The sequence below is a fragment of the Heterodontus francisci genome, chromosome 10 (assembly GCF_036365525.1).
Source record: "Heterodontus francisci isolate sHetFra1 chromosome 10, sHetFra1.hap1, whole genome shotgun sequence".
Lineage (NCBI taxonomy): Eukaryota > Metazoa > Chordata > Chondrichthyes > Heterodontiformes > Heterodontidae > Heterodontus > Heterodontus francisci.
Genome location: NC_090380.1, coordinates 104,691,704 through 104,707,568, shown reverse-complemented (window position 1 = coordinate 104,707,568; position 15,865 = coordinate 104,691,704). Strand labels below are relative to the sequence as shown.

The window sequence follows — 15,865 nt, the reverse complement described above, 5'->3', positions numbered from 1 at the left end:
GACCCGGTCCATTTTGGATCCCCAGATGAAGCGGAAAATGGCTCGGGTGACCGCCACAGCGCAGGAGTGGGGAATGGGCCAGACCTGCGCCATGTACAGCAACAACGTGAGCGCCTCGCACCTGATGACCAGGTTCTTGCCCACAATGGAGAGAGATCGCTGCTCCCACATGCTCAACTTGTGTTGTACCTTGGCTACTCACTCCTCCCAGGTTTTGGTCCACGCCCGGCCCTACTGAACCATATCCTCAGCACCTTCAGGTAGTCTGACTTGATGGTGAAGGGGACAAAGGATCGGTCCGCCCAGTTCCCAAAGAACATGGCTGCGCTCTTGCTGTGGTTAACTTTGGCTCCTGAGGCCAGTTCGAACTGGTCGCAGATGCTCATCAGTCTGCGAACGGACAGGGGATCTGAGCAGAAGATGGCGACGTCGTCCATGTACAGGGAGGTTTTAACCTGAGTGCCCCCACTGCCTGGGATTGTCACCCCTCTTATGCTCGCATCCTTCCTAATACACTCAGCAAAGGGTTCAATACAGCAAACAAACAAGACAGGGGAGAGAGGACAGCCCTGTCTGACTCCAGATTGGATCGGGAAACTTTCTGATTCCCACCCATTGATTGAGACTGCGCTACTGATGTTTGTGTAGAGCAGTTTGATCCAATTGCAGATTCCCTCCCCAAACCCCATTTTGGAAAGCACGTCCATCATGTAGGTGTGTGATATCCTGTCAAGAGCCTGGTTCAGGCTGATGAGACAGATGTCCACCCTCCTGTCCCGTACATAGGTGATCATATCCCTGAGTAGCGCGAGACTATCAGAGATCTTCCTGCCGGGTACAGTACAGGTCTGATCAGGATGAATCACCAACTTCAGAGCAAACTTGACTCGACTGGCTATGACTTTGGACAGAATCTTGTAGTCTATATTAAGCAGTGAGATGCGCCGCCTGTTTCTGATTTCTGCCCTCTCCCCCTTCCGCTTGGAGATGAGGGTGACGGTGCCTTTCCTCATAGATTCTGACATGCTGCCAGCCAGAAGCATACTCTCGTGTACTTCCAGCAGGTCTGGGCCGATCCAGTCCCACAGAGCCGAATACAACTCAAACGGTAAATCATCGCTTCTGGGAGTTTTACTCGTCTTGAAGGACTTGACGGCCTTTGTCAGCTCGTCCAGAGTTAGCGGTTTGTCCAGTCTCTCCCTCATGCTGTCATCTAAGACCTCTGTGATAGATGACAGGAAGGACTGGGAGGCTCTGCTGTCTGCAGGCTTCACGTCGTACAGCCCAGCATAAAAGGATTTGCTGAACCTTAGTATGTTGGACTGCGAAGACGTTACCGAGCCATCCTCTTTCTTCAGGCTGCTGATAACAGAGCTCTCTCTGTGTACCTTTTGGAAGAAGTAACACGAGCACGTCTTATCCTGCTCAATGGAGCGGACTCTGGACCGGAAGATGATCTTGGAATCCTCCGTGGCAAAGAACGAGGCCTGCTGGCTCTTCACCTCATGGAGGTCCTCCTTGACCTCGACCCCCATCGACTGCAGCCGGAGCAGATTTTGCATTCTTTTCTGGAGTTGGGACATTTCCCTCTGTCTCTCTCACCCTCTGAACACCTTTGAAGATAAAGAACCTCTTGATGTTCTCCTTGATCGCCTCCCACCAGTGAACTGGAGACTCAAAGAGGGGTTTCACAGTTCTCCAACCTTTGTCATCCCTTTTGAATTCCTCAACGCTTTCTGGCGTTAGCAGTGTAGCATGGAGCTTCCATGTCCCTCTGCCAACCCGCTGGTCGTCCTGTAAGTGACAGTCGACCAGTAAGAGGCAGTGGTCGGAGAAGAACACCGGCTTGACGTCGGTGCATCTGACTATGACAGCACGGGACACAAACAGGAAGTCAATCCTGGAACGGACAGACCCGTCCGATCTTGACAGGTGTATCTACGCTGCGCTCCGTCTGCAGGTTTGCTGAAGACATCGTGCAGTTTGGCATCTTGGCATTAGGAATCTGGACGTAGCATCCAGTTTGCTGTCGTCACTGCCGGATCGTCCGGCCGCATCGATGATGCAGTTGAAGTCACCGCCTAGAATGACTGGCCTGGACGTCGCCAGCAGCAATGGGAGTTGCTGGAAGACGGTCAGCTGTTGGCTGCATTGAACCGGGGCGTACACGTTGATCAACTGGAGCGGAGCGTTGTTGTACATTACATCTGCTATGAGGAGGCGACCGCCCACCACCTCCTTAACTTCGCAGATGGTGAAGTTACCTCCCCACAGCAGAATACCCAGGCTGGAGGAACGGGAATCATTGCCCCCTGACCAGATCGATGGCCCGTGGGACCACCATCGCGACCACTGCCTGTAGGTGCTGAGGTGTGGTATTCCACACTCCTGCAGAAACAGTAGGTCAGCTTTGACTTTGACGAGGTAATCCAAGGTTGAAACACATCGTGTAGTGGATTTAATGCTACGCACATTAATTGAAGCAATCTTTATACCCATTTTTAAGTTAGTTGTTGCTTCCCACACCATTTGTCCTTGCTCGTCCCAGTCCTTTGGTATGTTCCTGCATACCCATGGTGTACACAAGCTGTTTCACGTTCGTTGGGCTCCGAAACCCCTCCTGTTTTCTCATGCAGGGTTTGTTCCACTGGGGTGACATCGGGGGGTGGTGGGGGGGGGGGTTCTTGTAGGCAGCAAGGATTGGGCTGTCCTCTGCTGTTGGTATCTTTCCCCTCTGTTCCTCCTCGAAAACATCACTGCTCCTGGCTTCCTGGAGCTGGAGTGCGCCTGACGACACTTTGTTCCCGGTGTCCTGGAGCTGCGATGCGCTGGGCATGTTGCTGGGTTTGGCGCTTTGGGGCGCGTTGGGCCCATCACAGTTTCCAGTGCCTGGGGCTGGGGGGCTTTATCTTCCAGCTCCTTTGAGTTCTGCTGCTTCTTTTGCAGGTGCCGTCGTTCTGGCACTCCCTCGTCCAGTGAGGAGGAGCTGCTGTAGTCTGTCTCAGACAGTAGCCTCCTCTTGCCACTGGATTGGGTGGTGGCCTGTTCCGTTTTTGGAGGTTTTTTCTTTGTGGTTTTTCTTTTGTACCACTTGCCTGTTTGTCCATCTGCTGCCTCCTCCTCCATTGAATCTGTCTGTAGAGGAGGGGTTTCCGGGCACAGGGCAGGTGTTGGCTCTTTGGTTTCAGCTGCCTCCCCTTTCTTCTCCTCCTTCTCAGGTAGACTTTTCTCGCTGTGGAGAGGGTTGCTTATCTCCTTCCCAGCACCAGACACATTTGTCGTTCCTTCTCCTGGCCTTTCCTTGGACCTTGCCACCTGAGCGTGGGTGTGCAGCAGAATTGAATTGTACGCTTTATAAGATTGGATTAATTTTCTGGAGACTTCCTCAATTTCCTTTAAAAGGGGCATTGAAAATCTCTGAGCTTTACCTTCATTTGCGGTTTGACTTGTTGGGATGTTGGGAATAGGGATAACATTTGGAATCCTTGTTTCTTTGCAGTTGCGGACTTGTGAGCTGTTTCAAAGAGTAAGTCATAAATGTGATCGTTCTTGGTCATATATTTTGTGTGTAAAACAAGGCATTTGCACCTCCTCATCAGCAATAAATAGCACATTCACTGTTAAACATTTACCTACATTACAGCAAACTGCACTGTTAATGTAGCAAGGGAATGGCTGCAACAATATTTCTATTATTTCTTGAATAAATAGGCCTACTAATCCCACAGAACAGGTTGAGTACAAGATGCCAAAGGCACACAGATTTCTATACTGACACACATGATGATGGTGTGATGAGTTTATAATGGACTCTTTTAGCCTGGAGCACTGAGCTGCAGTTGCTATAAATGTTTTTGTTTAATGTGGCAATCTTGTCTCGGAGATTTGACTTCCATTCCTCTGGCTCCAGACAGTCTCTGAATTATCCCTACCAAAGACGCAGTTCTTGCTTAATAGTTTATCTCCAAGATGTCATTCAGGTGTGAAGGTATGTTGTGAAGATAGAGTTTTTATAAACAACAGTTGTGTGCAATGCAGTGCTTGTACAAATTTATTTTGACCCAAATGGTCAAATCTTTGGATGACTGTTTCACAAGTGCAAGCTGTTCTGTGATAGCTTGCAGAAGTAACTATTCTGGAGGTCCAATTCCAGATAGGTAGTGTTAGTAGAATCGCTGAAGAACACCATGACAGAGTCACATTTTGACCTTTCCCAAAGATCATACAGTCACTTAGCAGTAGGTGAGACTAGATAGTGATCTGGAGCTTTCTACCTTTCTCTTTCATTTCCTCTCCTAACCGGAGGTAAAGGAGCCAATTGTGACATGGCAGTGCTCCCGCCAGGTCGAGGACAGAATATGGGTCTTTCTGCTCTGCGTGGTTCAGTACTAAACTGAGTGTTACTTTACCCCAGTAAATCATTAGTTACGTTTACTGTAGCAGGACAACTTTTCCACCAGCCAAAGTCCAGTTCAATCCTTGGCCGAGGCTACATTATCTCATTTAGTGCAGGGGCTGGGGGAGGTGAGCATTACAACTGGCCTCAGCAAATTCATTCAGGACACAGGGTTAATCAATTCCCACTCGCATTCTCTTTCCAGTGACCCCTGAACATGCTGACATAAGGTGGAGCAGACTTTGCTTTGGCGACCCCCACAGGAATATAGGATCAGGAGTAGGTCATTCAACCCTGTGAGCCTGCTGCCATTTAGTTAGATCATGGCTGATCTGCATCTTTAACTCCATTTTTCCTACTTGGTTCCACATCCCTCAATACCCAGACTAACAAATAATTCTCAATCTCTGTCTTGAAATTTTCAATTGACCCAACCTCAACATCTTTTTCAGGGCGTGAGTTCCAGATTTTCACTACCTTTTCTGTGAAGTAGTGCTTCATGACATCATCCTAGTTTGAATTTTAAAATTGTATCAGTTTGCTCTAGATTTCCTCACCTGAGGAAATAGTTTCTCTCTATCCGTCCTATCAAATCCTTTAATCATCTGGAATAACTCAATTAGATCACCCCTTAATCTTCCATATGTGAGAGAATACAAGCCTAGTTTATGCAACCTGTCATAATTTAACCCTTTTAGCCCCTGTATCAGTCTGGTGAATCTGCACTGCACCACTCCCCAAGGCCAATATATCCTGTGGAATACTTGTTCGAAATAAAAACAAGAAATGCTGGAACCACTCAGCAGGTCTGGCAGCATCTGTGGAAAGAGAAGCAGAGTTAACGTTTCGGGTTCCAATGAAGGGTCACTGACCCGAAACGTTAACTCTGCTTCTCTTTCCACAGATGCTGCCAGACCTGCTGAGTGGTTCCAGCATTTCTTGTTTTTATTTCAGATTTCCAGCATTCGCAGTATTTTACTTTTATTTGAATACTTGTTTGATATTTACTGTCCAGGCAACAAGTTGGCTGAATTATTTGCATCTGATTGCAAGCTAACCAAAACCAATAAATTGGGAAAAGTGCAAATCAACCCAGTTTGCACCGATTTATACCTGACTTTGAAGTTCATCCCTTTGTCCAAAAGAGGTGTTTGGTTGCTAAGGGGACCATGTTTTCCATCATACCTGTTCCATGCACTACTCAAATGGCAGATCAGAATTGTAGTTTGTTCTTTGTTTTGCAGAGAGAATGCAGAGCTGCTAGATGAAGCCAAGAAGATGGAAATGGCAAAATTCCGTTACATACTCCCAGTGTATGGGATCTGCAAGGATCCAGTGGGACTAGTCATGGAGTACATGGAGACCGGTTCTCTGGAAAAGCTGCTGGCCTCTGAACTGTTACCATGGGAACTGCGTTTCCGTATCATCCACGAGACGGCGGTGGGCATGAATTTTCTTCACTGCATGTCCCCGCCCTTACTGCACCTGGATTTGAAGCCTGCAAACATACTGCTGGATCAACACCATCATGTCAAGGTAAGGATGAAACCCGAACAGAATAGTCTTATTTTCTGCTTTTGTATAACTTGTTTTTTGTTTTCCCCCAGTCTCCCTGCTCTCCCGCTGTGTAACCCAGTTCCGCTCTCCCGCTGTGTAACCCAGTTCCAGTCTCCCTGCTCTCCCGCTGTGTAACCCAGTTCCAGTCTCCCTGCTCTCTCGCTGTGTAACCCAGTTCCAGTCTCCCTGCTCTCTCGCTGTGTAACCCAGTTCCAGTCTCCCTGCTCTCTCGCTGTGTAACCCAGTTCCACTCTCCCTGCCCTCTCGCTGTGTAACCCAGTTCCACTCTCCCTGCCCTCTCGCTGTGTAACCCAGTTCCACTCTCCCTGCCCTCTCGCTGTGTAACCCAGTTCCACTCTCCCTGCCCTCTCGCTGTGTAACCCAGTTCCACTCTCCCTGCCCTCTCGCTGTGTAACCCAGTTCCACTCTCCCTGCCCTCTCGCTGTGTAACCCAGTTCCACTCTCCCTGCCCTCTCGCTGTGTAACCCAGTTCCACTCTCCCTGCCCTCTCGCTGTGTAACCCAGTTCCACTCTCCCTGCCCTCTCGCTGTGTAACCCAGTTCCACTCTCCCTGCCCTCTCGCTGTGTAACCCAGTTCCACTCTCCCTGCCCTCTCGCTGTGTAACCCAGTTCCACTCTCCCTGCCCTCTCGCTGTGTAACCCAGTTCCACTCTCCCTGCCCTCTCGCTGTGTAACCCAGTTCCACTCTCCCTGCCCTCTCGCTGTGTAACCCAGTTCCACTCTCCCTGCCCTCTCGCTGTGTAACCCAGTTCCACTCTCCCTGCCCTCTCGCTGTGTAACCCAGTTCCACTCTCCCTGCCCTCTCGCTGTGTAACCCAGTTCCACTCTCCCTGCCCTCTCGCTGTGTAACCCAGTTCCACTCTCCCTGCCCTCTCGCTGTGTAACCCAGTTCCACTCTCCCTGCCCTCTCGCTGTGTAACCCAGTTCCACTCTCCCTGCCCTCTCGCTGTGTAACCCAGTTCCACTCTCCCTGCCCTCTCGCTGTGTAACCCAGTTCCACTCTCCCTGCCCTCTCGCTGTGTAACCCAGTTCCACTCTCCCTGCCCTCTCGCTGTGTAACCCAGTTCCACTCTCCCTGCCCTCTCGCTGTGTAACCCAGTTCCACTCTCCCTGCCCTCTCGCTGTGTAACCCAGTTCCACTCTCCCTGCCCTCTCGCTGTGTAACCCAGTTCCACTCTCCCTGCCCTCTCGCTGTGTAACCCAGTTCCACTCTCCCTGCCCTCTCGCTGTGTAACCCAGTTCCACTCTCCCTGCCCTCTCGCTGTGTAACCCAGTTCCACTCTCCCTGCCCTCTCGCTGTGTAACCCAGTTCCACTCTCCCTGCCCTCTCGCTGTGTAACCCAGTTCCACTCTCCCTGCCCTCTCGCTGTGTAACCCAGTTCCACTCTCCCTGCCCTCTCGCTGTGTAACCCAGTTCCACTCTCCCTGCCCTCTCGCTGTGTAACCCAGTTCCACTCTCCCTGCCCTCTCGCTGTGTAACCCAGTTCCACTCTCCCTGCCCTCTCGCTGTGTAACCCAGTTCCACTCTCCCTGCCCTCTCGCTGTGTAACCCAGTTCCACTCTCCCTGCCCTCTCGCTGTGTAACCCAGTTCCACTCTCCCTGCCCTCTCGCTGTGTAACCCAGTTCCACTCTCCCTGCCCTCTCGCTGTGTCACCCAGTTCCACTCTCCCTGCCCTCTCGCTGTGTAACCCAGTTCCACTCTCCCTGCCCTCTCGCTGTGTCACCCAGTTCCACTCTCCCTGCCCTCTCGCTGTGTCACCCAGTTCCACTCTCCCTGCCCTCTCGCTGTGTCACCCAGTTCCACTCTCCCTGCCCTCTCGCTGTGTCACCCAGTTCCACTCTCCCTGCCCTCTCGCTGTGTCACCCAGTTCCACTCTCCCTGCCCTCTCGCTGTGTCACCCAGTTCCACTCTCCCTGCCCTCTCGCTGTGTCACCCAGTTCCACTCTCCCTGCCCTCTCGCTGTGTCACCCAGTTCCACTCTCCCTGCCCTCTCGCTGTGTCACCCAGTTCCACTCTCCCTGCCCTCTCGCTGTGTCACCCAGTTCCACTCTCCCTGCCCTCTCGCTGTGTCACCCAGTTCCACTCTCCCTGCCCTCTCGCTGTGTCACCCAGTTCCACTCTCCCTGCCCTCTCGCTGTGTCACCCAGTTCCACTCTCCCTGCCCTCTCGCTGTGTCACCCAGTTCCACTCTCCCTGCCCTCTCGCTGTGTCACCCAGTTCCACTCTCCCTGCCCTCTCGCTGTGTCACCCAGTTCCACTCTCCCTGCCCTCTCGCTGTGTCACCCAGTTCCACTCTCCCTGCCCTCTCGCTGTGTCACCCAGTTCCACTCTCCCTGCCCTCTCGCTGTGTCACCCAGTTCCACTCTCCCTGCCCTCTCGCTGTGTCACCCAGTTCCACTCTCCCTGCCCTCTCGCTGTGTCACCCAGTTCCACTCTCCCTGCCCTCTCGCTGTGTCACCCAGTTCCACTCTCCCTGCCCTCTCGCTGTGTAACCCAGTTCCACTCTCCCTGCCCTCTCGCTGTGTAACCCAGTTCCACTCTCCCTGCCCTCTCGCTGTGTAACCCAGTTCCACTCTCCCTGCTCTCTCGCTGTGTAACCCAGTTCCAATCTCCCTGCTCTCTCGCTGTGTAACCCAGTTCCACTCTCCCTGCTCTCTCGCTGTGTAACCCAGTTCCACTCTCCCTGCTCTCTCGCTGTGTAACCCAGTTCCACTCTCCCTGCTCTCTCGCTGTGTAACCCAGTTCCACTCTCCCTGCTCTCTCGCTGTGTAACCCAGTTCCACTGTGTAACCCAGTTCCACTCTCCCTGCTCTCTCGCTGTGTAACCCAGTTCCACTCTCCCTGCTCTCTCGCTGTGTAACCCAGTTCCACTCTCCCTGCTCTCTCGCTGTGTAACCCAGTTCCACTCTCCCTGCTCTCTCGCTGTGTAACCCAGTTCCACTCTCCCTGCTCTCTCGCTGTGTAACCCAGTTCCACTGTGTAACCCAGTTCCACTCTCCCTGCTCTCTCGCTGTGTAACCCAGTTCCACTCTCCCTGCTCTCTCGCTGTGTAACCCAGTTCCACTGTGTAACCCAGTTCCACTCTCCCTGCTCTCTCGCTGTGTAACCCAGTTCCACTCTCCCTGCTCTCTCGCTGTGTAACCCAGTTCCACTCTCCCTGCTCTCCCGCTGTGTAACCCAGTTCCGCTCTCCCGCTGTGCAACCCAGTTCCAGTCTCCCGCTGTGTAACCCAGTTCCACTCAGCCTGCTCTTTCGCTGTGTAACCCAGTTCCAGTCTCCCTGCTCTCTTGCTGTGTAACCCAGTTCCACTGTGTAACCCAGTTCCACTCTCCCTGCTCTCTCGCTGTGTAACCCAGTTCCAGTCTCCCTGCTCTCTCGCTGTGTAACCCAGTTCCACTCAGCCTGCTCTTTCGCTGTGTAACCCAGTTCCACTCAGCCTGCTCTTTCGCTGTGTAACCCAGTTCCAGTCTCCCTGCTCTCCCGCTGTGTAACCCAGTTCCAGTCTCCCTGCTCTCTTGCTGTGTAACCCAGTTCCACTGTGTAACCCAGTTCCACTCTCCCTGCTCTCCCGCTGTGTAACCCAGTTCCACTCTCCCTGCTCTCTCGCTGTGTAACCCAGTTCCAGTCTCCCTGCTCTCTCGCTGTGTAACCCAGTTCCACTCTCCCTGCTCTCTCGCTGTGTAACCCAGTTCCACTCTCCCTGCTCTCTCGCTGTGTAACCCAGTTCCACTCTCCCTGCTCTCTCGCTGTGTAACCCAGTTCCACTCTCCCTGCTCTCTCGCTGTGTAACCCAGTTCCACTCTCCCTGCTCTCTCGCTGTGTAACCCAGTTCCACTCTCCCTGCTCTCTCGCTGTGTAACCCAGTTCCACTCTCCCTGCTCTCTCGCTGTGTAACCCAGTTCCACTCTCCCTGCTCTTTCGCTGTGTAACCCAGTTCCACTCAGCCTGCTCTTTCGCTGTGTAACCCAGTTCCACTCAGCCTGCTCTTTCGCTGTGTAACCCAGTTCCACTCAGCCTGCTCTTTCGCTGTGTAACCCAGTTCCACTCAGCCTGCTCTTTCGCTGTGTAACCCAGTTCCACTCAGCCTGCTCTCCCGCTGTGTAACCCAGTTCCACTCAGCCTGCTCTTTCGCTGTGTAACCCAGTTCCACTCAGCCTGCTCTTTCGCTGTGTAACCCAGTTCCACTCAGCCTGCTCTTTCGCTGTGTAACCCAGTTCCACTCAGCCTGCTCTTTCGCTGTGTAACCCAGTTCCACTCAGCCTGCTCTTTCGCTGTGTAACCCAGTTCCACTCAGCTTGCTCTTTCGCTGTGTAACCCAGTTCCACTCAGCCTGCTCTCCCGCTGTGTAACCCAGTTCCACTCAGCCTGCTCTCCCGCTGTGTAACCCAGTTCCACTCAGCCTGCTCTCCCGCTGTGTAACCCAGTTCCACTCAGCCTGCTCTCCCGCTGTGTAACCCAGTTCCACTCAGCCTGCTCTCCCGCTGTGTAACCCAGTTCCACTCAGCCTGCTCTCCCGCTGTGTAACCCAGTTCCACTCAGCCTGCTCTCCCGCTGTGTAACCCAGTTCCACTCAGCCTGCTCTCCCGCTGTGTAACCCAGTTCCACTCAGCCTGCTCTCCCGCTGTGTAACCCAGTTCCACTCAGCCTGCTCTCCCGCTGTGTAACCCAGTTCCACTCAGCCTGCTCTCCCGCTGTGTAACCCAGTTCCACTCAGCCTGCTCTCCCGCTGTGTAACCCAGTTCCACTCAGCCTGCTCTCCCGCTGTGTAACCCAGTTCCACTCAGCCTGCTCTCCCGCTGTGTAACCCAGTTCCACTCAGCCTGCTCTCCCGCTGTGTAACCCAGTTCCACTCAGCCTGCTCTCCCGCTGTGTAACCCAGTTCCACTCAGCCTGCTCTCCCGCTGTGTAACCCAGTTCCACTCAGCCTGCTCTCCCGCTGTGTAACCCAGTTCCACTCAGCCTGCTCTCCCGCTGTGTAACCCAGTTCCACTCAGCCTGCTCTCCCGCTGTGTAACCCAGTTCCACTCAGCCTGCTCTCCCGCTGTGTAACCCAGTTCCACTCAGCCTGCTCTCCCGCTGTGTAACCCAGTTCCACTCAGCCTGCTCTCCCGCTGTGTAACCCAGTTCCACTCAGCCTGCTCTCCCGCTGTGTAACCCAGTTCCACTCAGCCTGCTCTCCCGCTGTGTAACCCAGTTCCACTCAGCCTGCTCTCCCGCTGTGTGACCCAGTTCCACTCAGCCTGCTCTCCCGCTGTGTGACCCAGTTCCACTCAGCCTGCTCTCCCGCTGTGTGACCCAGTTCCACTCAGCCTGCTCTCCCGCTGTGTGACCCAGTTCCACTCAGCCTGCTCTCCCGCTGTGTGACCCAGTTCCACTCAGCCTGCTCTCCCGCTGTGTGACCCAGTTCCACTCAGCCTGCTCTCCCGCTGTGTGACCCAGTTCCACTCAGCCTGCTCTCCCGCTGTGTGACCCAGTTCCACTCAGCCTGCTCTCCCGCTGTGTGACCCAGTTCCACTCAGCCTGCTCTCCCGCTGTGTGACCCAGTTCCACTCAGCCTGCTCTCCCGCTGTGTGACCCAGTTCCACTCAGCCTGCTCTCCCGCTGTGTGACCCAGTTCCACTCAGCCTGCTCTCCCGCTGTGTGACCCAGTTCCACTCAGCCTGCTCTCCCGCTGTGTGACCCAGTTCCACTCAGCCTGCTCTCCCGCTGTGTGACCCAGTTCCACTCAGCCTGCTCTCCCGCTGTGTGACCCAGTTCCACTCAGCCTGCTCTCCCGCTGTGTGACCCAGTTCCACTCAGCCTGCTCTCCCGCTGTGTGACCCAGTTCCACTCAGCCTGCTCTCCCGCTGTGTGACCCAGTTCCACTCAGCCTGCTCTCCCGCTGTGTGACCCAGTTCCACTCAGCCTGCTCTCCCGCTGTGTGACCCAGTTCCACTCAGCCTGCTCTCCCGCTGTGTGACCCAGTTCCACTCAGCCTGCTCTCCCGCTGTGTGACCCAGTTCCACTCAGCCTGCTCTCCCGCTGTGTGACCCAGTTCCACTCAGCCTGCTCTCCCGCTGTGTGACCCAGTTCCACTCAGCCTGCTCTCCCGCTGTGTGACCCAGTTCCACTCAGCCTGCTCTCCCGCTGTGTGACCCAGTTCCACTCAGCCTGCTCTCCCGCTGTGTGACCCAGTTCCACTCAGCCTGCTCTCCCGCTGTGTGACCCAGTTCCACTCAGCCTGCTCTCCCGCTGTGTGACCCAGTTCCACTCAGCCTGCTCTCCCGCTGTGTGACCCAGTTCCACTCAGCCTGCTCTCCCGCTGTGTGACCCAGTTCCACTCAGCCTGCTCTCCCGCTGTGTGACCCAGTTCCACTCAGCCTGCTCTCCCGCTGTGTGACCCAGTTCCACTCAGCCTGCTCTCCCGCTGTGTGACCCAGTTCCACTCAGCCTGCTCTCCCGCTGTGTGACCCAGTTCCACTCAGCCTGCTCTCCCGCTGTGTGACCCAGTTCCACTCAGCCTGCTCTCCCGCTGTGTGACCCAGTTCCACTCAGCCTGCTCTCCCGCTGTGTGACCCAGTTCCACTCAGCCTGCTCTCCCGCTGTGTGACCCAGTTCCACTCAGCCTGCTCTCCCGCTGTGTGACCCAGTTCCACTCAGCCTGCTCTCCCGCTGTGTGACCCAGTTCCACTCAGCCTGCTCTCCCGCTGTGTGACCCAGTTCCACTCAGCCTGCTCTCCCGCTGTGTGACCCAGTTCCACTCAGCCTGCTCTCCCGCTGTGTGACCCAGTTCCACTCAGCCTGCTCTCCCGCTGTGTGACCCAGTTCCACTCAGCCTGCTCTCCCGCTGTGTGACCCAGTTCCACTCAGCCTGCTCTCCCGCTGTGTGACCCAGTTCCACTCAGCCTGCTCTCCCGCTGTGTGACCCAGTTCCACTCAGCCTGCTCTCCCGCTGTGTGACCCAGTTCCACTCAGCCTGCTCTCCCGCTGTGTGACCCAGTTCCACTCAGCCTGCTCTCCCGCTGTGTGACCCAGTTCCACTCAGCCTGCTCTCCCGCTGTGTGACCCAGTTCCACTCAGCCTGCTCTCCCGCTGTGTGACCCAGTTCCACTCAGCCTGCTCTCCCGCTGTGTAACCCAGTTCCACTCAGCCTGCTCTCCCGCTGTGTAACCTAGTCCTCTTTATTATTCCACAGACAGCTGGAGGCAGGTTTCTGTCTGGTCAATGTGAATGGGGTCTCTAACTGGTTGGTGTGTGAGATTCCCTCTCCTTTGGTCTGGTCTCTGCTTAACATTTCCTCAGTGATAAAGCTAAGATTGAGAACAGTACTGTGGGAAATTGTTGGTTACAATTGTGCACCACAGAAAGGGGCCATTTGGCCCATTGTGGCAGTGTTGGCTCTTTAAAAGGGCTATCTAATTAGTTGTATTCACTCTGCTTTTTCCCCGCAGCCCTCCAAGTCTTTCCCATTTCAAGTACATATCCAATTGAGTTTTTGAAAGTTATTACTGGATCTGCTTCCAGCACTGTTTTCAGCAGTCCATTCCAGATCATAACAAATTAAGAAAGAATATATATACTCTTCTCATCTCCCCACTGGATCTTTTACCAAATATCTTAAACCTGTGTCCCCTAGTTACTGACCTGCCATCCAGTGGAAACAGTTCTCCGTTATTTTCTCTATCAAAACCCCTCCTAATTTTGAACACCTCTATTAAATCTCTGCTGTAAGGAGAACAATCCCAACTATCTAGCCCCACTTGAGTCCTAGAATTCCGTGGCATACTGTGTTGAAGCACCAACCACTGTCATCGCATTGCTCCTTGAAAATGTTTGATAAAGTCTTCTGATGGGAAATTTAAACAATGTTTAGCAAAAAATTCCTGAGGGGAGTGGAAGGTAAAGGGCAGATGGTATGAAACTATCTAGCAAATGAACCAATCTTTTCACTGATAGTATTAAATGAAGAGTATTATCTAATAACTTTCTGTTGTAAGAATGTCAACTACTTTCATTCATCTTTCATATACTCAAAGTGGCTCATCTGCTGCTGAAACCCTCATTCGTGACTTTGTTACCTCCAGACTTTACTGTTCTAACATCCTCCTGGCCAGCCTCCCACATTCTACCCTCCATAAAATTGAGGTTATCCAAAACTCTGCTGCCCATGTCCTAACTTGCACCATGTCCTGTTCACCTATAACCCCTGTGTTCGCAGACATACATTAGCTCTCCATTAGGCAATACCTCGATTTTTAAAAAATACATTCTTATCCCTGATTTCAAGTCCCTCCATGGCCTTACCCCTTCCTATCTCTCTAATCTCTGTCAGCTGCACAACCCTCCAAGATAATTGCACTCTTTTTTTTAAATTCCGGCCTTTTGAGCATCCTCAATTTTAAACGCTCCACCATTGGTGGCCATGTCTTCGGTTGCCTAGGCCCTAAGCTCCCTCTCTATTGCCCTACCTCACCTTTGTCCTTTAAGATGCTCCTTAAAACTGACCTCTTTGAGCTTTTGGTCATCTGCCCTAATGTGGCTTGGTGCCCTATTTTGTTTTATAATACCTCTGTGAAGTGCCTTAAGGTACTTTATTTTGTTTACAGGTGCTATATAAATACATGTTGCTGTTGTACATTAAACCTCTTTTCTGCATAGATCTCAGACTTTGGGTTGGCAAGGTGGAATGGATTGTCTAACACGCAAGACATCAGTTTGGATGGTTTCTGTGGTACAATTGCATACCTGCCTCCAGAACGTTTACGTCAGAAGAGGAATTCTGACATTAAGCATGACGTATACAGGTTAGACACTTTCCTCCTCACCCTCCGTCAGCTTGTATAATAAAAATGAGTGCGGGTGGCAAAAGATGGCACTTTCTGTTGGCATCATCATTTTGTTCTGGTTGTAGGCGAGTTGAGCACGTTGGGTTTTCTACAGTGCTATTGTGTCTTCTACTAACAGAAGGTTAACTTAAAAAAAAATTCTGACCATTTCCAGCTCCGGAAGCGGTCCTTAGCAAAGCTCAGCCATAATTCCCTGGAGGTTTTTTTTAGAAAGGTTTCTCAGCAAACAATGGGGTTAATTTTGTTCAATATCTGCCCTTGTTAGAATTGGCAGCTACCTTTTTAGACCAGTGAAGTTTAAAACACTGCACATCAGTGAGAGTTGCTGCTTGGGAGTATTTTAAGATGAGATATCAGAAATACTGATGCAGCTAGCTGGAGGTGTTAATATAATAAAAGAGGAAGCTCATCTCCACTTGTTACTTTGTTCAAAGCCAAATTCTTCTTTTGCAGTTCTTTTAGATATTTTAAACAGCTCTCCAATTATATCTTGTTGCAGCTTTTCCATCGTCATCTGGGGGATTTTAACACAGAAGAAGCCTTTTGCAGGTATGTATTGAGAGGTTCCCTTTTCCCACTGATGTATCTGAGATTGAAAGAGCCTTCCTCCATCAACGCAGGTATATCCTGCTTTTAAAGACACAAATTTCAATGAAATAAACTATATTATTTGATCTGTCCTGTGAAAGCCAGATTACCATCTTTGCCCTGTATATGGAAAGGTTCTTTCTTGGACCTGAGCTGTGGCTGATGACTTCTCCTGTCTTACTATTATCTTAGGATGAGGCTCTGTCCTGGTTCGTATTTTGCTCCTCCTTCATAACAATAAGCTTCTCCACTCTGTATTCAGTCTTTTTGCTGATGTTCCAGCTCTGTATTTATCAACTGCCTTGAGAGTGCATGCAACCTTCATTTCTGTTCCAATATAATTACTTTTTTTTCATATTGAAATGTGGTCTACATGTATTGCACATGCCTAGTTTTCCTGAGAAGGTGATGATAGCCTTGTTCTGAGTTCTAAATTCTGTAAATCCTCATGCCTGTCTCAAAAGTAATAAAAATAT

At 52.1% G+C, this 15,865-nt stretch overlaps 1 protein-coding gene across 1 annotated transcript in view; it reads left to right on the top strand.

Moving 5' to 3' along the window:
* Positions 1-15,865, top strand: part of ripk4 (receptor-interacting serine-threonine kinase 4) — a 54,708-nt gene that overhangs the window by 27,897 nt on the left and 10,946 nt on the right. Inside the window, exons 2-4 of the mRNA XM_068041221.1 lie at positions 5,641-5,932; positions 14,614-14,759; positions 15,301-15,350. Coding sequence (XP_067897322.1) covers positions 5,641-5,932; positions 14,614-14,759; positions 15,301-15,350 — 488 coding nt within the window. The remainder of the gene's footprint in view (positions 1-5,640; positions 5,933-14,613; positions 14,760-15,300; positions 15,351-15,865) is intronic.